Source organism: Lampris incognitus, chromosome 16 (assembly GCF_029633865.1).
Source record: "Lampris incognitus isolate fLamInc1 chromosome 16, fLamInc1.hap2, whole genome shotgun sequence".
NCBI classification, from domain to species: Eukaryota; Metazoa; Chordata; class Actinopteri; order Lampriformes; family Lampridae; genus Lampris; species Lampris incognitus.
In genome coordinates this window covers 39,749,696-39,776,880 of record NC_079226.1, presented here as the reverse complement: position 1 = coordinate 39,776,880, position 27,185 = coordinate 39,749,696, and the positions used below count along the sequence as shown (strand labels likewise).

The window sequence follows — 27,185 nt, the reverse complement described above, 5'->3', positions numbered from 1 at the left end:
TCTTATCAAGTGTGCTACATCATTCTGTTGTGTTGTGTAACCTTGTGACTGAAACCTTGTACAGCTTTGTTGTTCGAGTAGATCACCCCCATGTATTGCGTCACATTTCTGTAAGTGCTTGTTTCTGTGTGAGTTCAATAAAGGGGCTGCAAAGTTACCTTCGTCGTTGCTTCTACGTTCGCCACAGTACTTTTAAAACCAAATCTCTCTCTCTCCCTTTTTTTTCTTTTTCTGTCTTTGTTAGATTTACTTTCACTTTGGCGCCTCACAGCAGAAGTGTTTAGCAGCAGGGGAAGTGAAAGTGGATGTATTTCACAACAACACAACAGTCTCATAGTGGAACATTCTTGCGCAGCTTGGTTTCAGTGGGTCTCTGTTGCTGCTTTCGACGCCTCCCTGCTTCATTTCGCGGACAACCAGAATAATGTAAGTGTGACTGGACTTTTCCACACTCGCTCTGCTGTTTGACTCGACTCTTAATATCTGATGCATCTGTTCAACACATTGTCAGAGTGAGCAACTGTTGACACAGCCGTGTCTGGGACCACGTTAAAGACGTCCAAGCCGCTTGTTTTTTTTTTTTTTTTTTTTTCCATCACTTTAGTTTTTATTGAAAGTTTTTAGGTCAATGCAAACATGGCATCCGCATTCAGGAGTAAACATTGAATTATCTACATTTACTTGCACACAAGCCCAACAGGGCAACTCAAAACAAACAAACAAAAAAACACACAAAAAACGGACTACAAGAGCTTCCTGTGGGTCTAACTTTCCAGTCTTAAGTGTTGTCATGAATTATGTTGTCGCCTGTTTGCTCCTTAAACCAGGTCCATTTCTCCCACTGGTCTTCCATCCGAGGTACTGTAAGTCTCAATCGATGAGTCAGTTTCTCCATTGTATGAATGTCCTCCATTATTTCCAGCCATTGTCCTTGTGGGGGGGCGTCCACCTGCCACCATTTTCTTGTGATTGCCTTCTTAGCAGCAATCAGCAGTATCTTAACCAAACATCTATCACTTGGCCCTATATCGTCGTTTTTAAAATTACAGAAACAGAGGGTCATATAGCACTTAGGGAAGTCATATCCCAGTACCTTTTGTATTGCATCATGAACCATCTCCCAAAACATCGCTAGCTTCCAGGGGAACTCCCTCCATATCCGGGAACTAGTGGAGGATTGATGAACTTTCCACATATTCTGCCAGTCCTCTGTAATTTCTGTGCCAAATTATAATTCCCATCGTTCTTTTATATACTATGTAGTTGAGTGTTTATTAGTTGTGAGAGCTTGATATAGTACAGATATAGTCCTAGATTTTCTCCCTTTATATGCGTTAATTATAATTTGAATCACACTGTTCACCTCCATGGAGGGTCCTCCCCTGATACGTTTGTTGTAATAATCCCTTAATTGTAAATATCTAAAGAAGTCATGATTCTCCAAATCAAAGTTGTCTTTCATAACCTGAAAACTCTCCATCTCCCCTTTTTCCTCTAGAGTGCACCATGCTGTGATTCCCCAGTTAACCCACAATTTGAAAACTGTATCATGCCTCGCTGGAGTAAAGTCTCTATCATATGGTACCCATCTCAATAACTGTATCTCATCTTGTAATTTGTTGATTTTAATCAATTTAAACCATGACTCCAGTGTAAATAATGTGACTGAATCCATGTGGGTTTTTGTTTTCTTGTATACTTCTTTATCTCCTAAAATATTCTGAATAGGGTACCCACCATATTCCCTTTCCATGACTTTCCACTTGGCCATGTAATCTTGCCTACACCAGTCAACAGCATATCTCAGCTGGGCAGCTTTGAAATATTCTTTTAGATTTGGTAAACCCATACCTCCCTTTTCCTTTGAGAGTTGGAGAGTTTCATACCTTACTCTGGGCTTCTTCCCTCCCCAAATAAATCTAGATATTGTCCTATCCCACCTATCAAATTGAGCTTGAGTCACCTCTAAAGGCAACGAGTGGAATAGGTGAGGAAGCCTTGGTAGAATATTCATTCTAACTGTCTCAATTCTTGAGCTGAAGTCAAGTGGCAGAGTGGACCATCTATCAGTATCCTTTTGCATCACATCGTTGATCTTGCCGTAATTTGCTTTATGTAATTTAGACAATTCCTTGGTAATGTAAATTCCCAAATATTTGATTTTGTTTAGATTCCAATTAAAGTCAAATTTCCCCTTGAATTCTGGGGTTGGAGTATAATTGAGAACTAGCACCTGTGTTTTTGAGATGTTAATTTTATATCCAGATAAATGACCATATAGTTCTAGTAGCTTCATTAGTTGAGGGAGTGATGTATGTGGTTGCTCAAGATAGGCTATGACATCATCAGCAAATAGCCCCACCTTGTGGACAGTGCCATTCACTGTCACTCCATTAATTCCTTCATTTTGGCGAATGGCCTCCGCTAAAGGCTCAGTGAATAACGCGAACAGTGTGGGAGACAAACAGCATCCTTGTCTTGTCGACCTCTGCAAACTGAACTTGTCCGTTAAACTCCCGTTTATTTTAATCCGAGCATTAGGTTGTTGCCTCTCCAGTTCTCTTAACCTGTCCGTATTCTTTCTGGATATGATTGATCTTGCCTTTTTGATCAATGCTGAATGCGCTTTTAACTTTCCCCTGATGACCGCCTTCATGGCATCCCAAAATATTGTTGGCTCTACTTCCCCATTGCTGTTTTCTTCTAGACATGTCCGAATATCCGTCTTTAACATAATCTTACTCTGCTCACTATTCAGTAGACCCACATTAAACCTCCAAACCGTATTTCGCTTCCTACGATTCAAATTCATTTCTAAATATACTGGATTGTGATCTGAGATATCCACCCCTCCAATCCCACACTCCTTTACTCTGTACATATCAACTTTGCTCATAAGGAAATAGTCTATCCTTGAATGAACTTCATGTACAGCTGAGTAATGTGTATAGTCTTTTTCCTGAGGGTGCAATTGTCTCCACACATCATCCATCCCCATCTCTTCCAGTGATATATTTACAAACCGAGTGACCTGTGATTGAGTCCTTTTGAGACTGGTCGTGTCCATTTGGGGATTCAAAACGACATTCAAATCTCCCCCCACAAATTAAGACCCCCCCTCTGACTCGTTTGCTATCTCGTCAAACAAGGATTTAAAAAAACTTTTATCACTTTCAGGAGGGGCGTATATATTTACCAATGTCACTGGTTTGTTCTCTAACCTCCCCTTCACTATAATATATCTCCCCTCCTTGTCTCCCATCTCCCTATCATAATCGAATTGGGTTTTGTTTTATATTAAAATTGCAACACCTCTCCTGCGCCCTTCCTTGTAGGAGCTATAATATGAATGTCTGTACCCATATTTCTTAAGTTTCCCATGCTCTGTCTGTGTTAAATGGGTCTCTTGGAGGAATATGATTTGTACATCCTCCTTTTTTAGCTTAATCATAACCTTTTCCCTCTTCTTTACCATATTTAGACCATTAACATTCAGCGACATTATTTTAGTAGTGTGAACCATCTAGACCAGTGTTTCTCAACCCAGTCCTCAAGGAACCCCTATCCTGCATGTTTTCTTTGCAACCCTGAATAGGTACCTGTTTGTAGTTATTCAACCAATCAGCAATGAATTTTGTCAGACGTTGCACACCTTGCATAATTAAGTGCTGCGAGATGATTGGTCGAGTAAGTACAAGCAGGGCTACCTATGCAGGGTTACAATGAACATCTGCAGGATAGGGGCTCCTTGAGGACTGGGTTGAGAAACACTGATCTAGACATATTGATACTCTTTTTCCATATATTCCCACAGAGCTCCAAACAAAAAAAACTACAAATATAAAACACAAACACACACCACCCCGAGTCCCCGTTGGTAGGTGAAGGGGAAATCCTTTTCAGAAAGGGCCCCACTCTAGACTTGACATTTTGCCCATCACATGGGATAGGCCTTACAGCCTTGTCTAGGCATGGCCAACGTTCGGCAACCTTATAGCCTACCTCTCTCCGTGGCATGTGATGAAAAAGCCTTTTGTAATGGAGCTCAACTCAGTCAGAACGATACCAATCCTACTTTCTCCGATAGGCCCGGAGCTTCTCTTTCGCTCGCTGTGCAGCTTCACGTCCTCCTTTCGCGCCTTGGACTCGTTGCCACCCTGCTCGCATCCCAGTCGCCTCCACCTGCTCTGTGGCCGTGGTTGCCGTGTCATCGTCTGGTATCTCGATGTCGCAGCCTCTCGTCTTCATGTCCAAACTGATGACTCTGTGCTCTCTGACCGGAGCCCTCTAGTGGTCAATCATCCAACCAGCCAGTTTCCGGGGTCCAATACCCAACATTATGTGTTGCTTTCAGAAGTGAACATTCAGTGGAATTCATTGTGTCATGATTTCCAGCATTTCTGTCTGACTTTGGTGTTGAGATGAACATTTCATGAGAATGTTTTGTGTGTTTTCCTTTCAGTGGTGTCCAGACAGAACCAACAGCAGCCAACAGGTTATAGTGTGTTGTCTCTCCTCATTCTGCTGGTGAGTTAAGCAGGAAGTCTCACAACTGCTCTGACAGCCCAGATAAGTTTGACTGAAGTACATTTTATCTACTGTTCATCTACTGAGTGTAGAAAACACTACCACCTTCCAACACTGAGATCCACCCCCTTTAACACACCCACCTGTTCAACAGTCCAGGTCTCGATGGTCCACAAGGCTCCAAATCCTTCTTTCTGGATGTTTCTGGACAGTCTGTTAGATGCAGACAGCGGGTGCTTCTAGTATTTTATACACTCAGTGTGTATGTGACATGTTACTAATGATGACAAGCCTACAAATAACTGATCCTCTGATGAAAAGCTTATGGTAATAATGTGTCCAGCTAATACAGCATGTTGTGTGTGTTTGTGTGAAGGTTTACACTCTGCTATGGCTTTGACTGAGGAGGAAGAGGAGGGAGGTCCTCCCTGTGAAGCCACTCTGCCTGGGAAACATGACAGCCAGACCAAACCTAAGAGGTAAGATGAGGATCTCTAACTGTCCATGACTGGTCTCCATCTCAGAGCTCAGCAGTGATGTCATCATGACATCATCATTCAGAGTCAAACGTCTGTTTGTGTTGTGTTGAAGCCCAGTCCATCAGGAGAGCCCAAACTCCCCTGCGCCCGGCTGTGAACCCATGAAGGCAGACCAGTGTATGGAAATAGCTCTTACATCCAAAGATACTGAACAGAGGTGAGGTCTATGGTCACATCTATAGTGACAATCAGTTAAAACCAAAGTTCTTATTACCCTCTTGCATGGGAGGGATATAACTGTTCTTTTAAAGTGTCCAATAACAATGTCCAACTGATATGTTCTATATGGGTGTGTGTTCCCATTTATCACAGCGTGATGAGTATTGACAATATTTATTGTGCTGATGTGGCGAATTGGTGAAGGCAAGGTGATCCACAATATTTCAAAATGACTTTTGTCTTTGTTCCAATATTAAATTGTCTTCTTTATGGTAAGAAATGTATTCCCCAGATACGTATGAGCACTTACTATACTTCCTTTAACCTGTGACCTTAAAACAGCTGCCTATCACCTGAACCACCACATTATGAACACTGCCATCTAGTGTTCGTTTTGTGACAGTGTAACAAATTACATATTTTCCTATTTACATTATTTTATTTACCCATTATATGAAGGGCTCCTATAACAGGCACAAAATAGAAAGATGGTAAAGTCAGTTTGTTCCAAGTCGACTAGTCGGGAGGTTGTCTGAGTGAATAGGTGATTAGTTGGTCTCAAGGAAGCTCTATTAATTAGGCTCTACTTTTCCTGGACCCACTTGCTTCAGTGAAGACCTATGATTGTTATTTAGGCCTACACACATCCACAATAAAGAGATGCTGCATGTATACACCTTGTTCTATCAGTCATGTGTTTCATTTGCACCATAACTTCATGTGGACCATAATGTGTCCCTACCAGTAACACGCTGCTTACTAACAACCAGCGATTCCCTCTCAGAAAAGTCATTTGCCAAACTGACGTAGCACTAATCTACATCTATCTGGCTCATCTATTTCATTACTTTAAGAGATTAAGAAAAGCTAGTCAGATCCATCGGGAACATCATTATAAAAGATCTACAATCTACTGATTTACTTTATCTTACTCACTTATTAGATTGTATTTATGTTGTTATTTTATTATTATTAATATTATCATATATTTTTATCAATCTTAAAGATTTTACTTGTCTTTGTTTAGTTTTGTCCTTTTAAACTATGTTATCTGGTTTATTTGTCTAGCTTTTATTCAAGTGTATATATGTTCCTTATTGTCAGGTTGTGTCAGATTGTTGTGTGTTGTTATGGGCTTGTCAGTTATGTGCGAAGCACTTTGAACTGCACTAACCTGTATGAAAGATGGGATTCAAATAAAGTTTGATGGACTGACACAAGATAAAAACCTCACATCTAAACATACAAAAGCTGACACAGTAGTCGACTGTTCTGACCCATACCTACTTAATACATCTTCAGAACAAGACTTATTAAATAGTCTTCCTCTGTTTCTAGCAGGACCCATCAGGAGAGACCAGGCTCTAGTCTGCAGCCCTCCCCGGCTCTGAAGAGGGGGCGGAGCAGCAACCGGGACGACTCGAAAGAGGGGGGGCCAAGTACAATTTGGAGAAAAGTGGGGAAGGGTGAAAAAAGAGAACAGGAGAGACCAGACTCCCCTGTACCCAGCTGTGTGTCCATGAAGAGTGACAGGTCTATGGGTCTACCTTGTACATTCAGAGATGGACACCCCTCTACTGAACAGAGGTGAGGTCTATGGTCACATCTGTAGTGACCATCAGTTAAAACCAAAGTTCTTGTTCCTCTCTTGCATTGGAGGGGCAGTACTGTTCTCTTCACGTGTCCAATAACAATGTCCAACAGAGATGTTCTCTTTGGGTGTGTGTCCCATTCATCACAGCGTGATGATTATTGACAATATTTATTGTGCTGATGTGGTGAATTGGTGAAGGCAAGGTGATCCAAAATATTTCAAATGACTTTTGTCTTTGTTCCAATATTCAATTGTCTTCTTTCAAGATTCAAGATCCTTTATTGTTGCATCTGTAAGTACAAGAGAGTAAAATTCTGATGTGTCGGCTCCTCAACACTGCAGCAACAACACCGATAAAATAACAACAAAACAAAACAAAAAGTAGTAATGATAATAAATAGTATGTGGTGTGTGTAAGGTGCTGTGTGTGTAGGCTCTGCCTTGATAAATGTGCATATGTGTGTGTGTAGTTGTTTGCATATTTGTGTGTGCTTGTGCATGCCAAGCTAGGTGTGTGTGTGTGTGTGTGTGTGTGTGTGTGTGTGTGTGTAAACTGATGAAAACTGATGATCCACCGAAGACCATAGGTCAGTACCAGTCAGTCCGGCACCAGGCTTAGTGTCTTTAATGGTATTTGTTCAAAAGCCTGGTTGCTTGGTGGAAAAAGCTGTTCCGGGTTCTACTGGTCCGGGTTTTGAGGCTGTGGTACCGCTTGCCTGATGGTAGCAGCTGGAACAGTCCATAGTTGAGGTTGCTGGGGTCTTTGATAATCCCGCGGGCTTTGCTGACACAACATCCATTATAAATGTTCTGGATGGAGGGAAACTCACATCCTCTGAAGTCCTGGGCCGTCCCACAACCCTCTGCAGGGTTTTGTGGGTGTGGGCAGGACAGTTCCCATGCCAGGTGGTGATGCATTCAGTCAGGACGCTCTCTTTATGGTAGGAACTGTGGTTTCCTGATACCTGTGAGCATTTACAATACTTCCTTTAACCCAGCGTTTCTCAAAGTGTGTTGCGCCCCCCGGGGGGCACAGAGGCATGACAGGGGGCACGCTCGTGACTGGTGGGGAATGTAGTGTGGAACTACTGTTTTGACGTCGGAATCTGTTTCACGGCAGACCAATCAACAAAACGTGCTTTCATGAGACAGACAGTCTGTAGGTTCACAGAATAGAGAGATATTTGACAGGGACGAAAAGAAAGACAGGCGATGCTTCCAAGACAAACAAATATGACGAAGCCTATCTTGCTCCTGGGTTCACAGTGAATGTGGTGGGAGATGAGGAGAGACCAGTGTGTATTTTATGTCTGAAAACTCTGGCAGCAGGTAGTATGAGACCAAACAAATTAGATTAAGAAGTCACCTAGAGACATTACACCCCAGTCACGTCAATAAGCCACTCGAGATCTTCCAGAGAAAACTTGGTGCATACTGTCAGCAGGAGCACTGCTTTGTAAAAGCTGCATCAGTGAACAACAAAGCACTAATGGCGTCATACAAAGTCGCATACACAATTGTCCAGTGCAAGAAACCACACACAACAGCAGAGGAGCTCATACTTCCCACGGCTTTAGATATGGTGTCAACTATGTTTCATGAGACAAGCGCATACCGGGTCGGGTTCTCTGGAAATGTGCCGACCAGCTGGTTGAGGTCTTCACAACTATATTTAACCTCTCACTGTCCCAATCCATAGTCCCGGCATGCTTTAAGACCATCTCTATCATTCCTGTCCCCAAGAAACCAACAGCCACATGTCTGAATGACTACCGACCCATAGCACTCACCCCCATTGCCATGAAGTGCTTTGGGAGACTGGTTCTGGCTCACATCAAAAACATTATCCCCCCCACATCAGTTTGCCTACTGGCCCAAAAGGTCTACTGAGGATGCCATTGCCACTGCCCTGCACTTTGCTCTGACTCACCTTGAACTTAACAACACATACATCCAGATGCTGTTCATAGATTACAGCTCTGCCTTCAACACTATCATCCTTGCCAAACTAACCACCAAACTCCTGTCCCTTGGCCTCAAGCCCTCCCTCTGTAACTGGACCCTGGATTTCCTCACCAACAGACCTCAGTCTGTTAGGTTAGGTGATGACACCTCCTCCACCCTGACCCTCAGCACAGGTGCCCCTCAAGGCTGTGTTCTGAGCCCCCTCCTTTTCTCCCTCTTTACCCACGACTGCCTGCCAACTCACCCTTCAAATGTTATAGTTAAGTTTGCGGATGACACCACAGTCATTGGCCGTATCACCAACAATGACGAGACGGCCTACAGAGACGAGATTGAGCATCTCGCATCATGGTGTACTACCAACAATCTTGTCCTTAATGTGCAGAAGACGAAGGAGCTGATTGTGGACTTCAAGAGGTCTAGAAGCTGCAGCCACTCCCCCATACACATCAATGGGGTGGACGTGGAGCGTGTTTCAAGCTTTAAATTCCTTGGCGTCCACATCAGCGAGGACCTCTCCTGGACATTAAACATCCAGGCCCTTGTGAAAAAGGCTCAACAACGCCTGCATTTCCTGAGGAGGCTGAGGAGCGCCCGTCTACTCCCCAAAACTCTTGCCAACTTCTACCATTGCACCATAGAGAGCATCCTGACCAGCTGCGTCTTGGTGTGGTATGGCAACTGCACCTCAGCAGACCAGAAAGCTCTGCAGCGGATCGTCAAGGCGGCCCAGCATATCACCGGTACCCAGCTCCCAGCCATAAAAGACATTTATCACAAACGCTGCCTTCGAAGGGGTCTGAGCATCAGCAGAGATCCCACCCACCCCAACCATGGACTGTTCTCCCCCCTGCGCTCTGGGAGACACTACAGGAGCCTCAGAGCCCGCACTACCAGGCTCAAAAACAGCTTCTTTCCATAAGCTGTTGCCCACCTGAACATGGCTACCTCAGCACCTTTCCCCAGGATAACCACCGAACGTTAGAATGGTACAGAAGTACCTCGAATTCAGAGCCCATTTCCTTACACAGCTCTTTGAAGATGCAGTGCTTCATAGCACTATTTCGCACATAGTTCACACATTCAGCTACAATTTTTAATACTTCTTCCAGTTTTGGAGGCAAGGTTTTAGTTGCCAACGCATGTCTGAGCAGAACACAGTGCGTAACAATGATGTGTGGTGCATCGGATTTCACCAGCGCTCCAAAACCAGAGTGTCGTCCCAGCATGGCTGGAGCTCCGTCCGAACAAACTGCAGAAACCATATTCCACGAAAGATTGTTGTCTCTGAAGAAAGCATCCACAAGTTTCTTCACATCGACTGCCTTGGTTGTTGTTACAAAATAAAAAATCTTCCTTTATCATGTCGTCTTTCATATAGCGCACGAATACAACAAGATGGCTTAGATTGGAAACGTCGGTGGTCTCGTCGAGTTGGAGGCTGCATTTTGCTGGGCTTGAAATCAGATCTGCAACTACTTGAGCCAAGATGTCATCACTCATGTCGTCTATTCCAGTGTTTCTCAACCGGGGGTCCGCGGACCCCTAGTGGTCCGTGGTGTAATTGCAAGGGGTCCGTGAAAATAAAATATCTTTAAAAAAAGATCCTATGACATTTATAGAAATAGGATTATTTTACTCAAATGTGACTGAGACCTTTATCTACCTCAACTATAAAGGGTAACAGGACTTTTTTCTCTAATTACATCTGTTTCACAAGTGTAATCTATTGTATTTTAATAAGAGATCTCGCTCCCGTTTGCATTGTTAAAAGTTACTGCATAAAAATTCTGTTGTTACATATATCTGAAAGTTACTGAATACATATTCTGTTTTGTTACATATATCTGAAAGTTACTGCATAAGAATTCTGTTGTTACATATATCTGAAAGTTACTGAATACATATTCTGTTTTGTTACATATATCTGAAAGTTACTGCATAAGAATTCTGTTCTGTTAACTATATCTAAGTTACAACTGAAAGCTCTTATTTTTACCCCAAAGAGTGAATAAATGCTATAATGCAATTTAAAATGCAGTTTCTACTGTTTCTATCAAATTGCAACCCCCCTCCCCCAAGATCAGGTGGAGGGGTCCTCAGGGTAGATCAAAAATACGCAGGGGGTCCAGGACCCCAAAAAGGTTGAGAACCACTGGTCTATTCTGCTGCTGATAGTGTCATTTGAAAGAGGAATTTGGGATAACTTATCTTCAGCAGCTTTTCCCAGCATGATATTCGCCATCTTCAACGCAGCCGGCTTTACGAGTGTTTCACCGATGGTGTGTGGTTTGCCCCGCTTTGCGATCAGGTACCGCAACTTCGCGCGATGCTGTGAGGATCGGTTCGTCGATGGGTACAAAGCCGAGAACAGGCAGAGTAGCCTTTTCGTCGAATCTGGCTCTCTTCACCTGGAATTCGTAGTCGTAATGAACGTTGAATCGCTGCTTCTTCTGCAGTCTTCCCGGGGATTCAATGAGTGGGAATACGAACAGCGCCACTCTGCCATTGCAAACACAAACGGATTACACAAACGGTCGAGCCCTGCTGTGACGTAGATGAGTGACGTCTGAACGGAGAAAGAAAAGTGAGGGGGGGAAATGCGACTACTCTGTACTGTAACGTGCATGGATAAGAAGCCACGCTGGCCGCTGGCTGGCTGGCGGGTCTGACCCTTTAGTCGAGCGGTTAGCGATGCCTCCTGCGGTGCGGGCGATACGGGTTCGCTTCCCGGCCGCGGCAGTTCCTGTGGTTGCGTTGTCCCCCGAATTCGCTACACTATCAAGCAAGAACCTATGCCTACTGTTAACGTTACTGTAGCTCGATAACCTCTACCTGGGCCGATCCACTTGGGGAGGGGCCACTTTACACCAACACCATTCAATATAGTTGACAAGCGGGGAGCCCCCCCTCCCCCTACAAAAGTGGGCCGGCCCATTCTATATAGTGGGCCGGTGTGATCGGCCAGTGTGAACCGGGCTACGCTGTGTGTATCTTGACCCCTGCCGAACCCCTGAGAGTGACTCAACGAACCCCTGGGGTTCGATCGAATCCAGCTTAAGAACCACTGCCCTAGAGGCTTTTAAATCTTTGTTAAAGGCCCACGTCTTCTCGCTGGCATTCAATTCAAGTTGAGCTTGACACCGTGATTCTATTGTAGAAATATACTTTCACTCTTATGTTTTACTGCTCACATTTTAATTTCTTTATTTTATGTTGTCTTTACATATATTCTTATATTTATATGTGTGACTTATTTTATATTGTATTTTAAACTTGTGCAGCACTTTGGTTCGACTGTGGTTGTGTTAAATGTGCTTTATAAATAAACTTGACTTGACTTGTTTCTAGCAAGATCCATCAGTGGAGACCAGACTCTAGTCGGCAGCCCTCCCCGGCTGGGAAGAGGGGGCGGAAGAGCAATTGGGGCGATTTGGAAGAGGGGGGGCCAAGTCCAATTTGGAGAAAAAGGGGGGAAAATGAAAAAAAAGAAAAGGAGAGACCAGACCCCCCTGTACCCAGCTGTGTGTCCATGAAGAGTGACCAGTCTATAGAACGAATGATTGGTTTCAAAGATGGACCCCACTCTACTGAACAGAGGTCAGAATTGAACAGCTGATATGAACAGATGGTTTGGTTGTTATCAGACTCTACTGAACAGACAGAGGTAGTAACAGGTCATGACACATGGAATTGGTCTGAACCTTCTGCTGGTTCAGTTTCTTCTCTCACAACATCTCATCTAATAACCACATCAGTATTTACAGTGGTGTTCACCTTGTGTTTCTACCTGCATCCATCACTACACAACACCTGCAACCTCGTGTGTGTGTGTGTGTGTGTGTGTGTGTGTGTGTGTGTGTGTGTGTGTGTCTAGAGACCTAACATGTCATGTGTTCTCCACAGAGACCACCAGGAGAGGTCAGAGGTTCTCAGTGGTCAGTCTGTCCAGGAGCATCAAACAGACCTGGACTCCATATTTATGGTGTGTAAATGTACATCAACAGCTTTTACTTCACCAACAGATGAAATTAAAAATAGCCATTGTGGTCATGATGGTCTTCATGCTCCACTGTTCACACCAGTGGTTTTTAATCAGTGACAGATGGGCTTGATGTTTTGTTCCATGACTTTAACATGAAAGTTTCATTCATATACTGACTCATTTCCAGCTGCTTGAGGAGAACCTTGTCACTTTTGTGAAGAAGGAGCTGAAGAGGTTCCAGAAGGTTCTGAGTTCAGATTACCCAGAGTGCTTAGAGAGACAGAGGGTGGAAGAGGAAGAGGAGCAGAGGAGGAGCACCAGGGAGGCACTTCTGAAGATCACACTGCACTTCCTGAGGAGTATGAAGCAGGAGGAGCTGGCTGCCTCTCTGGAGAGCAGTAAGAGACTCTTTATTCCAAAGCCTCAACACCATGTACAGGGTCAATAGAGGCAAAGTGGGGGGTGGAACTATTTTCAAACCCTGCCGCAAATGTAGATTTATGAAAGGAGGTTCAGACAGTTTCCATTTGGATGGTAAATAAAAGAAATCTAATGGATAATCTGGTTAAACCGTTGATGGTTGATGTGGGTGTAAAATGCTGATGACATTGGTTCACATCAGAGCAATAATACCAGAGAGAACCTCTTTAAGACATCACCACTGTCCCCATAGTCCCAGTAAAGAGCTCCTAACTAATACATGGTTACTACAAGAGCTGGAACAGCAACCATCAAAATATTATTACAGTAGAAATGAAGCAGATTGTTTGTGGGAATGCACTTGGATAAATCTACCCTTTACATAAATTATATACATGTCTTCATTGTTTGTCTTAAATCAGACCTGCTTGTCCATCCACCACTGATAAGGTGAAGTAATACTATGGAGCTTGGTAAAGTTTCTGTTTCTCACATTACAGTAACATCCACTCACTGATTCCCTGCTTTATTTGTTTATTCAGAAAACCTTGTTCCCATGTGCCGGAGTAACCTCAAAGCAGCTCTGAAGGAGAAGTTTCAGTGTTTGTTTGAGGGCATCGCTAAACCAGGAGAGTCAACACTTCTGAATCAGATCTACACAGAGCTCTACATCACAAAGGGAGGCAGTGGAGAGGCCAATAATGAACACGAGGTCAGGCAGATTGAAACAGCATCCAGGAAACCAGCGAGACCAGAAACACTGATCACATGTGAGGACATCTTTAAACCCTTACCTGGACAAGATAAACCAATCAGAACATTGATGACAAAGGGAGTGGCTGGCATCGGGAAAACAGTCTTAACACAGAAGTTCACTCTGGACTGGGCTGAAGACAAAACCAACCACAATATACACTTCACATTTCCATTCACGTTCAGAGAGCTGAACGTGCTGAAAGATAAAAAGTTCAGCTTGGTGGGACTTCTTCATCACTTCTTTATCGAAACCAAGAAAGCAGGAATCTGCAGCTTTGACGAGTTCCAAGTTGTGTTCATCTTTGACGGTCTGGATGAGTGTCGACTTCCTCTGGACTTCCAGAACAATGAGATCTGGACTGATGTCACAAAGTCCACCTCAGTGGACGTGCTGCTGACAAACCTCATCAAGCGGAAACTGCTTCCATCTGCTCGCCTCTGGATAACCACACGGCCTGCAGCAGCCAATCAGATCCCCCCTGAATGGGTTGACATGGTGACAGAGGTGAGAGGGTTCACTGATCCACAGAAGGAGGAGTACTTCAGGAAGAGATTCAGAGATGAGGAGCAAGCCAGAAGAATCATCTCACACATCAAGACGTCACGAAGCCTCCACATCATGTGTCACATCCCAGTCTTCTGTTGGATCACTGCTACAGTTCTGGATCACGTGTTGGGAACAGATGAGAGAGGAGAGATGCCCAAGACCCTGACTGAGATGTACATCCACTTCCTGGTGGTTCAGTCCATCCAGGGGAATGTGAAGTATCATGGGAGATCTGAGACAGAGCCACACTGGAATACAGAGAGCAGGAAGATGATTGAGTGTCTGGGGAAACTGGCCTTTGAACAGCTGGAGAAAGGCAACCTGATCTTCTATGAAGCAGACCTGACAGAGTGTGGCATTGATATCAAAGCAGCCTCAGTGTACTCAGGAGTGTTCACACAGTTCTTTAAAGAGGAGTGTGGGCTCTACCAGGACAAGGTCTTCTGCTTTGTCCATCTGAGCATTCAGGAGTTTCTGGCTGCTCTTTATGTCTTTCTCTCATTCATCAAAACTAAAGCCAATCTGCTGTCAGAAACACAGTCAACCTCATGCAGGTCTAAACCACTTGGAGATAAACGTAAAAAACCAGACCTTTACCAGACAGCAGTGGACAAGGCCTTAGAGAGTCCAAACGGACATCTGGACTTGTTCCTGCGCTTCCTTCTGGGCCTGTCACTGGAATCCAATCAGAATCTCCTACGAGGCCTGCTGGGAAAGACAGGAAGTATGTCAAAGGCCCATCAGAAAACAGTCCTGTACATCCAGGACAAGATCAGTGACGATTTCTCTCCAGAGAGAAGCATCAATCTGTTCCACTGTCTGAATGAACTGAATGACCATTCTCTAGTGGAGGAGATCCAACGGTACCTGACATCAGGAAGACTCCCCAAACACCGACTCTCTCCTGCTCAGTGGTCAGCTCTGGTCTTCATCTTATTGTCTTCAGAAAAGGAGCTGGAGGTGTTTGACCTGAAGAAATACTCTGCTTCAGAGGAGGGTCTTCTGAGGCTGCTGCCAGTGGTCAAAGCCTCCAGTACAGCTCTGTAAGTGTATAGATTATATTTTTCCATTGGTGAGAAAATATTGTTTCATTACACTGATGATTGATAGTGTTACTGGGGTTATAGGTTCTAAAATCAAAAGTATTAAAGACATTAAAATGATAGAATAATTACAACTATCAAAACTGTCGTAATAGTTTTAAGTAGCAGTAATCATACAAGAATCAGGTAGTACTGGAATTAGCAGCAGTAGTAAAAGCAGTAATAGTAGTAGTAGCAGAAGTACTACTCTAGTAGTAGCAATAGTATTAGTAGTCACAGTAGCAATAGCAGTACAAATTGTATTATAACAAGCAACCATCGCAGTTATAATAGGACTAGTAGTAAAATTAGCGGCAGTAATAGTACTCTCGTAGTAGTATTTTGATATGTCTGTGTTTAAATGAGTACTATAATAAAGTGCTATTATTCAAACTGTTTCGTGATGAAAACGAGTAGTAAAATCAATATTAGTGGCATTAGAGTATGATAGAGTGATGTTTGTGTGTGTGTGTGTGTGTGTGTGTGTGTGTGTGTGTGTGTGTGTGTGTGTGTGTGTGTGTGTGTGTGTGTGTGTGTGTGTGTGTCCATTCAGGTTGAGTTCCTGTAATCTGTCAGAGAGGAGCTGTGAAGTTGTGTCCTCAGTCCTCAGCTCCTCCTCCTCTAGTGTGAGAGAGCTGGACCTGAGTAACAATGATCTGCAGGATTCAGGAGTCAAGCTGCTCTCTGCTGGACTGGGGAGTCCACAATGTAGACTGGAAACTCTCAGGTCAGTCTTCCTAAACCTCTTCAACACAGGACCACTTCAGTCCTCATTTACATCCACTTTAATGGCAGTCAGTACATCCTAACCTGGGTGGTGTTTTCTCTGATTGGAGGAATAACAAACCAGTTGTAGTAACAAGCTCTGCTTCTACTTCCTACTTCCTGTCAACCGCTTCCCATGAGCACATCCACCAGCAAAGAGGTCCTGTCAATGCATCACACATCAATATAGTTTTGTTTTCAGAGAAAAAAGTGCTCCATATTCAGCATCCTTCTCCCAATATACCCAGCATCTCTCCTCCACACATGTCCAAACCATCTCAATCTTGCCTCTCTTGCTTTGTCTCCAAACCGTCCAACTTGAGCTATCCCTCTAATATTCTCATTCCTTATCCTGTCCTTCTTCGTCACTCCCAGTGAAAATCTTATGATCTTCAACTCTGCCTCCTCCAGCTCCACCTCCTCCTGTCTTTTCATCAGTGCCACTGTGTCCAAACCATATAACATAGCTGGTCTCACTACCATCTTGTAAACCTTCCCTTTAACTCTTGCTGGTACCCTTCTGTCACACATCACTCCTTACACTCTTCTCCACCAACTCCACCCTACCTGCACTCTCTTCTCCACCTCTCTTCTGCACTCCCTGTTACTTGGACAGTTGACCCCAAGTATTTAAACTCATACGCCTTCGACTCCTCTACTCCTTGCATCCTCACCATTCCACTGTCCTCCCTCTCATTCACTCATAGGTATTCCGTCTTGTTCCTACTGACTTTCACTGTTCCTCTCTCCAGTGCATACCTCCACCTCTCCAGGCTCTCCTCCACCTGCACCCTACTCTCGCTACAGATCACAATGTCATCAGCAAACATCATAGTCCACAGAGACTCCTGCCTGATCTCGTCCGTCAACCTGTCCATCACCATTGCAAACAAGAAAGGGCTCAGAGCTGATCCTTGATGTAAACCCACCTCCACCTTGAACCCATCTGTCATTCCAACCGCACACCTCACCACTGTCACACCTCCCTCATACATATCCTGCACCACTCCTCCATACTTCTCTGCAACTCCCAACTTCCTCATACAATACCACACCTCCTCTCTCGGCACCCTGTCATAAGCTTTCTCTAAATCCACAAAGACACAATGTACCTCCTTCTGGCCTTTTCTATACTTCTCCATCAACATTCTCAAAGCAAACATCACATCTGTGGTGCTCTTTCCTGACATGAAACCATACTGCTGCTTGCTGTTCATCACCTCTTCTCTTAACCTAGCTTCTATTACTCTTTCCCATGTCTTCATGCTGTGGCTGAGCAACTTTATACCTCTGTAGTTGCTACAGTTCTGCACATCACCCTTGTTCTTGAAAATCGGTACCAGTATGCTTCTTCTCCACTCCTCAGGCATCCTCTCACTTTCCAAGATTGTGTTAAACAATCTAGTTAAAAACCCCACTGCCATCTCTCCTAAACATCTCCATGCCTCCACAGACAGGTATGTCAGCTGGACCAGCTGCCTTTCCACTCTTCATCCTCTTCATAGCTGCCCTCACTTCCTCCTTGCTAATCCACTGCACTTCCTGATTCACTATCCCCACATCATCCAACTTCTCTCTCTCTTTTTCTTCATTCATCAGCCCCTCAAAGTACTCCTTCCACCTTCTCAACACACTCTCCTCACTTGTCAGCACATTTCCATCTCTATCCTTCATCACCCTAACCTGCTGCACATCCTTCCCAGCTCGGTCCCTCTGTCTAGCCAATCAGTACAAGTCCTGAAAAAATACTGCACTGGTTAAGATTATATTGTAGTATATCAAACACAACTTAAATACACACGTATGAACACATGAATGTGAGGTGGTAACCCTGTGTACAGGTTCATATTTTAGTGGTTTTGCCTGTCTTTTAAATGTGGAGGTGGAGGCCACAGGTTCGGGGGTAAAGAGCGACTTCATCTTCCTCTTACAGACATACTGTAGGAGTGGAGGAGGCATCACTTCCTCTGGCAGTGTGTTCACACACACAACTCTACTATGACAACACAAAAGGATGCATTGACCTCTGCAGCTCTCCGAGCACACAATGTGTCCTCATCCCTTTGCCCCCCTAAGAACAAAACATGACAGTGTGTTAATGACATCATCTATATGATGTGTAGTCATCACATGGTCTATAAAGCTAAGGGGTTCTTGTTCACTGCTGGGTTTGATACCTCTCTGTGGTGCTTCATGACTGTGTGTGTTGGCGCCATTAACATCAGAATGTCCCTCAAAGCTGCAGATGGTCAGTACCCTCAGCCACATGTGCTCACATCACAGCTGTAAAGCATAAACTGTCATTTACATAGACTATCTGCTGTCAGAGAGGTTTGCTTGGAGCTGCCAGCAGCAGGGCCAGAACACGCACCTTTCTGGACCATCGCCATGTTAGACCACCCCTCATTATTAGAGATGGACAACTTCTTCAATGGAGGATCTTCTGGCAGAGATGGACGCCCTCCTGTCCTTTTTAGTTCACTTTGTTGTTGTTATTTTTATTGAGTTTGCTGCAAATCATATAAGTTGTTAAGTGTTGTACAGTAGCACACATTCACACCACTGAAAGAATAAGTACAGGGACTACTGACCACTTTGGATCATGTTTTATATTTAGTCTTGATTTATGTCCAACATCTCTTCATACAACTAGGGTTGCAGCTGCTGTAAAGAATAACAATGAACAGTTTGCACACCATCATGTACCCTAGTCTGATCATGTGACCTGAGTTGACACAGGAAGTTGTTGACCTCCGTGGTGGTACCACTTAGCTATGACTGGGTTGGTTTGCCAGCAACCAAACCGACATGTACCCTGGCTCTGCTGAATGACACAAGCTAAGCAGGTGTGGGTTTGAGTAGTACTTGGATGGGAGACCTCCCGGGAAAACTGTGTTGCTGCTGGATTTGGTGTTGGTGGGCCAGTAGGGAGCAGTCTTCCCTCTGGTCATGATAAAAAATTACAAAAAAGGCAATTTAAAAAAAAGCTGCTGCTCCTTCACTGTCTAGACTGTCTTCCTGGATATAATGAAAAGTCCTGGAGTCTGATGTGTACTAGTGATCGATACAGTGCCCGTCATAATGGTAGAGTAACAAAGATAAGTATCTCCTCCTCCTCCTCTGACAGAGTAGGAGTGTATCTGGACCGGTCTGCTGGAACTCTGTCCTTCTACAGGGTCTCCTCTGACACACTGACACACCTCCACACCTTCACCTCCACATTCACTGAACCTCTCCATGTTGGGTTTTGGGTGGTGTCACATGGCTCCTCAGTGTGTGTGTGTGTGTGTGTGTGTGTGTGTGTGTGTGTGTTAGATAGAGGAGGTAGAGACGCCTCCTGTGTCCTGGAGGAACACTCACACTCCTGCCCAAACACACCTGCTGACATGATAGATCACTCTGTACACACACACACACACACACACACACACAGGTGTAGTTGGATCAGACCTGTTTGTGTTATGTGGAATATTAAATCAATGAGTTTTTTTAAGCAGGTAGAACCAAGTTATTAAAGTTATACAAGTCACTTTTAATCCTGCAGCTTTTTACATTATTCTTACAATAGAATACGTAAAGTAGAATAGAATAGAATCATGTTGTTTTTCTAAAGGTACTGCTGCTCCTTCACGTCGAAAGGAGCCAGTTGAGGAGGTTCGGGCATCTGATTAGGATGCCTCCTGGGCGCCTTCTTTTGGGGGTTTTCTGGGCACGTCCAACTGGGAGGAGACCTCGGGGTAGACCCAGAACTCGCTTGAGGGACTACATGTCCAATCTGGCCTGGCAACGCCTTGGGCCCCCCCAGGAGGAGGTGGAGGGCGTTGCTGGGGAGAGGGAGGTTTGGAGTGTCCTACTTAGCTTGCTGCCACCGCGGAGAAGCTGCTGATGATGAGAGACAAAAAAAGAAGCCAATGCTCCAGTGCAGTGAGGGGGACACTGTGTTGTAGGAGATGCTGTCCTTCAGATGAGATGTTAGACCAAGGTCCTGACTCACTGTGGTCATTAAAGTTCCCATGGCACTTGTAGCAAAGAGTAGGGGGTCCCCAGGTGTCCTGGCAAAATTCCCAACCTGGCTGTCTCCATCTGGCCACCTCATCATCCCCCGTGTGATTGGCTCAATGATTCCTCCCTCTTTACCTCAAGCTGATGCGTGGGGAGCGTTCTGGTGCAAAATGGCTGCCGTGCATCACCCAGGTGGTGCTACACATTGGTGGTGGTTGAGGTGTGTTTCCCCCTTCAGTGTGAAGCGCTTTGGGTGTCTAGATGAAGCGCTATAGTATAAATATAATCCATCATTAATGTGAATGCTGGGTATTGACACTATTGCTTTGCAGTTCTTTATTTATTTATTTATTTCCGCCCATTTTTTGACACTTTGTAGCTCCTTCATACTTTTAGCTACTGAAACCATTCAACTATCAAAATGTTCAACTCACTAAGGACATTAGTGCTCCCTTTTCAGATGTTTCATACCTTTTGAACGTTTTGAAATATTCAACTTTTTTCAGCCATTTTTTGAATGGGAGTCAATGGGGGACTTTTGCAACCTTTCCACCTCTTTTACTCCTTCATACTTTTAGCCACTGAAACCATTCAGGTATCAAAATGTTCATCTCTTTAAGCCCATTAAGGCTCACATTTCGGTTTTTTGAAATCTTTTATACTTTTAGACATATTAAGCTTTTTCTACTTTTTCAAAACAATGGAAGTCTATGGGGAAAGGTTGAAACCCTCATCACCTTTGAACTGAATCTCCTCCTTCATTTTTTGAGCTAGAAACCCCATTTAAATATTTTATAGTTTTTGAGCAATTCAGCTCCAAAGTTTAGCAATTCTGCCATACACTTTGCCTGTTAGAATGTTCAGTCCTATTGTGACGTCACATATCAATTTGAAACTCAACTGCCAGGCTAATTAGTGTCAACTCTCAACACCTGGTAGATCTGATCAGCTTCTGCCACTTCTTAACTGCCCTTCCCCCCTCTTCAACCTTCCTACCTTCCTTCCTTCCTACCTACTTCCTTCCTTCCTTCCTACCTACCTTCCTTCCTTCCTTCCTTCCTACCTTCCTTCCTACCTTCCTACAACCTTCCTACCTTCTTTCCTACAACCTTATTACCTTCCTTCCTACCGTCCTTCATACCTTCCTTCCCACAACCTTATTACCTTCCTTCCTACCGTCCTTCCTACCTTCTTTCCTACAACCTTATTACCTTCCTTCCTACCTTCCTTCCTACCTACCTTCCTTCCTTCCTTCCTACAACCTTCCTACCTTCTTTCCTACAACCTTATTACCTTCCTTCCTACCTTCCTTCCTTCCTTCCTTCCTTCCTACAACCTTCCTACCTTGCTTCCTACCATCCTTCCTACAACCTCCCTACCTACCTTCCTTCCTACAACCTCCCTACCTTCCTTCCTACCTTTCTTCCTACAACCTCCCTACCTTCCTTCCTACCTTTCTTCCTACAACCTTCCTACCTTCCTTCCTACAACCTCCCTACCTTTCTTCCTACCTTCCTACCTTCCTTCCTACCTTCCTTCCTACAACCTCCCTGCTATCCTACCTTCCTACAACCTTCTTACCCTCCTTCCTACCCTTCCTCTTTATCACTACTCTTCATCTTCATCACTACCCTTCCTCTTAATCACTCTTCGTCTTCATCACTACCCCTCCTCTCATTCTACACACATTTCAGTTTCCAACAATCAAACTATTTATGTATTTAGCACATTATGGTAAATTTTTCGGTTTTTTATACCTTTAAAACTTTTAAAATATTCAGCCATTTCACATTTCAGTTTCCAGGTATTTCAGGCTAGTGACTTTCTGACTTTTCCTATTTATCCATTTTCAGCAATGCTTTCGCGATTTCTTTCAGCAGCTCAGCATTCACATGCTTTTTCTGTGGAAAAGCGTTTTTCTAGTTATTGTTTGGTTTAGTGAAGCTGAAGCTTGTTCAGGAACCCTGATGATGTAGAAGATGTTTCATGAGACAAGACAAGTTTATTTGTACAGCAGCTTATCATCACAGAGGTCATTCACAGTGCTTTACACCACCCAGCACTCTTTTAAACACTCTTACACACCAACCGCTACAAGGAAGTAATGTGTGTGTGTGTGTGCTTGTGTGTGTGCTTGTGTGTGTGCTTGTGTGTGTGTGTGTGTGTGTGTGTGTGTGTGTGTGTGTGTGTGTGTCTGTGTGTCTGTGTGTGTCTGTGTGTGTGTGTGTGTGCGTGTGTGTGTGTGTGTGTGTGTTCAGGTTGTCGGGCTGTCAGGTCTCAGAGGAAGGTGTTTCTTCTCTGCTCTCAGCTCTGAGCTCCAACCCGTCCCATCTGAGAGAGCTGGACCTGAGCTACAACCAGCCAGGAGACTCAGGAGGGAAGCTGCTCTCTGCTGGACTGGAGGATCCACACTGGAGACTGGACTCTCTCAGGTATGGACCGGCTGGATGACACTCACTCATCATGTCTTCTACAAGGATGTCTCCTCCTACTCTGAAGCTGGATCAGACTGGTTCTTCTGTAACAGAGGACAGGACTGATACTGGGTGGAGGTGTATTAGATGGAGGAGGTGCTGGTGTGACTGTGTCTCTCCTCCACCCCCAGGCTGGACCATGCTGGAGGGTGCAGGTTGGAGCCGGGTCTGAGGAAGTGTAAGTGTGTGTTTAGTTCCTTCATGAGAACAAAGCAGAACACATTCAGATGTTTAGATGGAGCAAACAATATTGAAGTGAGATAAAATGTTTAGAAAGATTAACAGACTACTGCAAAGACTTCCTGTGACTGTTCCCTGTGTAATATTCATTTAATTACTGAAAAAGAAGACGTAAAGGGACAAAATACTGTAAAGTCCCCGTGTTAAATGGGCCCACCTTGTGTTGCAGAGGATTTGACAAGAGTGTTTTTTCAGGGACAGGACGCATTTTTTATTTTTTTCCCCTGAGAATGACGAGAGACTTTTGAGTTGATTCTGATTCACCAGAGCCTTGCTGTTAAAGTCTATTAAGACTCTATTAAGATGCTACTAAGACTCTATTAAGACTAGTATTAAGACTATGTTAAGGTTAATATGAAGACTCTATTAATACAGTCCATTAGCTCAGAGGTGGAGTGAACAAGGAGCAGTTATTTTATTTTAATTCATGATAAATAAGGTCACGTGACCGTGCTTCCAGTTTATGAATGATTGGTATTCATCATAATACACACAAGAGTAGGATGGAAACTTCATACATCAGAACATTTGATAAAAACATCCATCCATCCATCCATCCATCCACCCATTATCCAAACCGCTTATCCTGCTGTCAGGGTGGTGGGACTCTGGAGCCTATCCCAGCAGTCATTGAGCGGCAGGTGGGGAGACACCCTGGACAGGCCGCCAGGCCATCACAGGGCTGTTGATGCTGTTTTTTTAATTACTTTTGCAAATATTGAGGTTAAAGTAAGTCCTGAATTGTCCTTTTAGAACCTCAACTACACTTGAGACAATCTGGTCTCTGAAGACAACAAGAGAAGATGTTCTGCACCACATCCAGTCACAACCAGTACATTGTACTGACTGTACACAATGTTTTTATGAGCAGTCTTGCTATTTGACAGAGAAGATATTTTAATCTACACTCTCACCAAACACATGATTTATTATAATTCACATGACTTATTATGATTCACATGATTTATTATAATTCACATTATTATAATTCATATTATTTATTATGATTCACATTATTTATTATAATTCACATTTTTATAATGATTCACATTATTTATTATAATTCATATTATTTATTATGATTCACATTATTTCTTGTCATTCACGTTATTTATAATTCATATTATTTATCATTCACATTATTTATTATGATTCACATTATTATAATTCACATTATTTATTGTGATTCACATTATTTACTATCATTCACGTTATTTATGATTCACATTATTTATTATCATTCACATTATTATGATTCATATTATTTATTATATTCACATTATTTATTATGATTCATATGATTTATTATAATTCACATTATTTATTATGATTCACATTATCTATTATAATTCACATTATTTATTATCATTCACATTATTATAATTCACTTTATTTTTGATTCATATTATCAGTGATCATTCACATTATTTATTATGATTCACATTATTTATCATAATTCATATTTATTATGATTGACATTATTTATTATAATTCATATTATTTATTATGATTGACATTATTTATAATTCACATTATTTATTATGAGTGACATTATTTATTATGATTCGTGTACACACAGAAACACTCACCAGGAATACAATAACAAAGAGTATTTTGATTATTTGTGTAAACAGTTAAAATAATGTAGTAATGTCAAATGTTCAGTTAAAATAGACATGTTCAGTTGTCTTATAGAGCTCTTATCACGTGACGTAGAAGCTGCGTTGTAAACAAGATGCACGTGCAGAACATGTGGCAAAACAAATACAGTACATGAGGACACCTACACATTCATGAACATATTGATAGATGAGCTCCAACCTGTGACTAAATCAACACAAACCAAACAGAAGAGGTACATTAGATCAACACCCGCTGCTGTATTGTGTCTTGTTGTCTCCATCAGATGCCTGTGAACTCACACTGGACCCAAACACAGCACACAGACGCCTCCTTCTGTCTGAGGACAACAGAAAGGTGACATGGGTGATGGAGGAGCAGTCGTATCCTGATCATCCAGACAGATTTGACTGCTGGACACAGGTTCTATGTAGAGGGAGTCTGACTGACCGCTGTTACACGGAGGTACAGTGGGAAGGACTTGTTCATATAGGAGTGACTTACAGAGGAATCACAAGGAGAGGAAGAGGTAAAGACTTTCCTCTTGGATATAATGAAAAGTCCTGGGCTCTGTACTGTGATAGTGGTAGATACGCTGCCTATCATAATTATAGAGAAACAAAGATAAGTATCTCCCCCTCCTCTGACAGAGTAGGAGTGTATCTTAACCGGTCTGCTGGAACTCTGTCCTTCTACAGTGTCTCCTCTGACACACTGACACACCTCCACACCTTCACCTCCACATTCACTAAACCTCTCCAGGTTGGGTTTTGGGTGGTGTCACATGGCTCCTCAGTGCGTGTGTGTGTGTGTTAGATAGAGGAGGTAGAGACGCCTCCTGTGTCCTGGAGGAACACTCACACTCCTGCCCAAACACACCTGCTGACATGATACTCTGTACACACACACACACACACACACACACACACACACACACACACAGGTGTAGTTGGATCAGATCTGTTTGTGTTATGTGGAATATTAAATCAATGAGTTTTTTTAAGCAGGTAGAACCAAGTTATTAAAGTTATACAAGTCACTTTTAATCCTGCAGCTTTTACATTATTCTTACAATAGAATACGTAAAGTAGAATAGAATAGAATCATGTTGTTTTTCTAAAGGTGCTTCATCATAATAAATAGCTGGTAATACTTTTCATTTGGCATGTTATTACTCTCATCACTGCAATATAAACATCTACTTTAATTTCTACTGTTGAGGATGAGAAGGTTTATAGATGAGGACATGTGGTAGCTGGAAGTGTGCACCTCTTCCAGAACACTTTGGAAGGAACTAAATGCTTTTATTATGTCTAAAGTCTGTAATACTTTTACCTTTAATGGGAACATGTATTGTTTGGTTTCCATGACACGAATATTGAAAGTAAAAATAAGTTTTATTCAATAAATCTTTTTTTTTTATTTTGTGCAAAATGTCACATCCATAAAAGCAAATGTTTAAATAATAAGCCATTCTTTCCTGCTGTAAGTATGGAAATTGAGAACTATATATGTAACCCTGTGGTTAAATTATAGGCCTTAGATATATTACTGCACTACTAGATAAGATTTTGGCCTGTTTGTTATTTTGTTTACCTTTTGAATATGAATATATTATATTGTTGATATTGTTCTGCAAAACAGTTGTTTACCAATGTGAAATGCATTTACTTTTATTATTGAAAACTTACCATTGTTGTGATTGGTTGGCTGTGGAGAGAATAACTTACCTTGAATGTGATTGGTTGGCTGTGGAGAGAATAACTTACCTAGAATGTGATTGGTTGGCTGTGGAGAGAATAACTTACCTTGAATGTGATTGGTTGAGAGAGCAGCGGGGAACGTCAGCGCGAGCAGACTGAACGGGGAGAGAAAGTAGGTCTCTCGTCCCTTGTGTGAGCCAAACGGAGCAGTGTGATGTCGAGTTGTTTTATGCTATTTTGCGGGGAGAGAAATGTCATTGAAGTTTAGTGAACAGTGACGTGTGCGGGTGTCTGACCGAGACCCATCCCGGGAACTGTTTGTGTGGACTGGGGAGACAAACTGACTACTCGTCAGTCCCATATGTGGACCCAGCGACGTTACGGAGCGAGCTAGCCAGTCGGTGTTCGTTGCTAGCACAGCAAGACGGGCGAATGGACGGGATGCGGTGAGGGGCTCTCCCCACAGTGAGTCGGGCCGTCTTCTAGTTTAGCGAAGTACCGTTATCAGTTACAGTGTAGTGGTGGGTTCATGCGACCATCGAGGAACGCAGGAGGAGTCGTCTGTTGCCGTGTTGTGCTGCCGAGGCGAGCGCACGGTTCTACCGTGAGATGGTGCTAACGGCTAACTAGCCAGTTAGCTAGGATGGCTGCCGGCCTGACGTTCGCTGCTGCGCTGCGGCGGGAAGCGCGAGACGAAGAGGAGCATTCTTTGTGAGTACAAGTTGGATGTGCGGGCTCCCAAGGGGAGCGAAGAGGGCTGGTTAGGGTCCCAACGTACCCGATAAAGAAACAGGCCTGCAACTGGGG

General features: G+C 43.4%; 1 protein-coding gene across 5 annotated transcripts; it reads left to right on the top strand.

Moving 5' to 3' along the window:
- Positions 1–143: 143 nt before the first annotated feature.
- Positions 144–25,788, top strand: LOC130125935 (NACHT, LRR and PYD domains-containing protein 12-like). Of its 5 annotated transcripts, XM_056295286.1 has the most exons (15): positions 144–426; positions 828–858; positions 1,499–1,581; positions 4,463–4,527; positions 4,904–5,006; positions 5,119–5,223; positions 6,564–6,812; positions 12,136–12,384; positions 12,691–12,769; positions 12,957–13,167; positions 13,732–15,535; positions 16,128–16,301; positions 22,600–22,773; positions 22,947–22,993; positions 24,962–25,788. In XM_056295286.1, exons 5-15 carry the CDS (start codon positions 4,918–4,920, stop codon positions 25,489–25,491), a joined length of 3,711 nt encoding a protein of 1,236 aa, XP_056151261.1. In that variant the 5' UTR covers positions 144–426; positions 828–858; positions 1,499–1,581; positions 4,463–4,527; positions 4,904–4,917; the 3' UTR covers positions 25,492–25,788. The 5 variants fall into 5 exon arrangements, with proteins under 5 accessions (XP_056151261.1, XP_056151262.1, XP_056151259.1 ...); XM_056295287.1 differs by lacking the exon at positions 828–858 and having other exon boundaries at positions 6,567–6,812; XM_056295284.1 differs by lacking the exon at positions 828–858.
- The last annotated feature ends 1,397 nt before the right edge of the window (positions 25,789–27,185 follow it).

What these genes read in the sequence shown, in the direction of transcription:
- LOC130125935 (XM_056295285.1), top strand. Translation starts at nt 4,918, where the DNA reads ATGGCTTTGACTGAGGAGGAAGAGGAGGGAGGTCCTCCCTGTGAAGCC. An exon ending in GGCTGCCTCTCTGGAGAGCA is followed by an intron (nt 13,168 to 13,731) that starts GTAAGAGACTCT and finishes TTGTTTATTCAG; the next exon opens with AAAACCTTGTTCCCATGTGC. An exon ending in TGTAGACTGGAAACTCTCAG is followed by an intron (nt 16,302 to 22,599) that starts GTCAGTCTTCCT and finishes GTGTGTGTTCAG; the next exon opens with GTTGTCGGGCTGTCAGGTCT.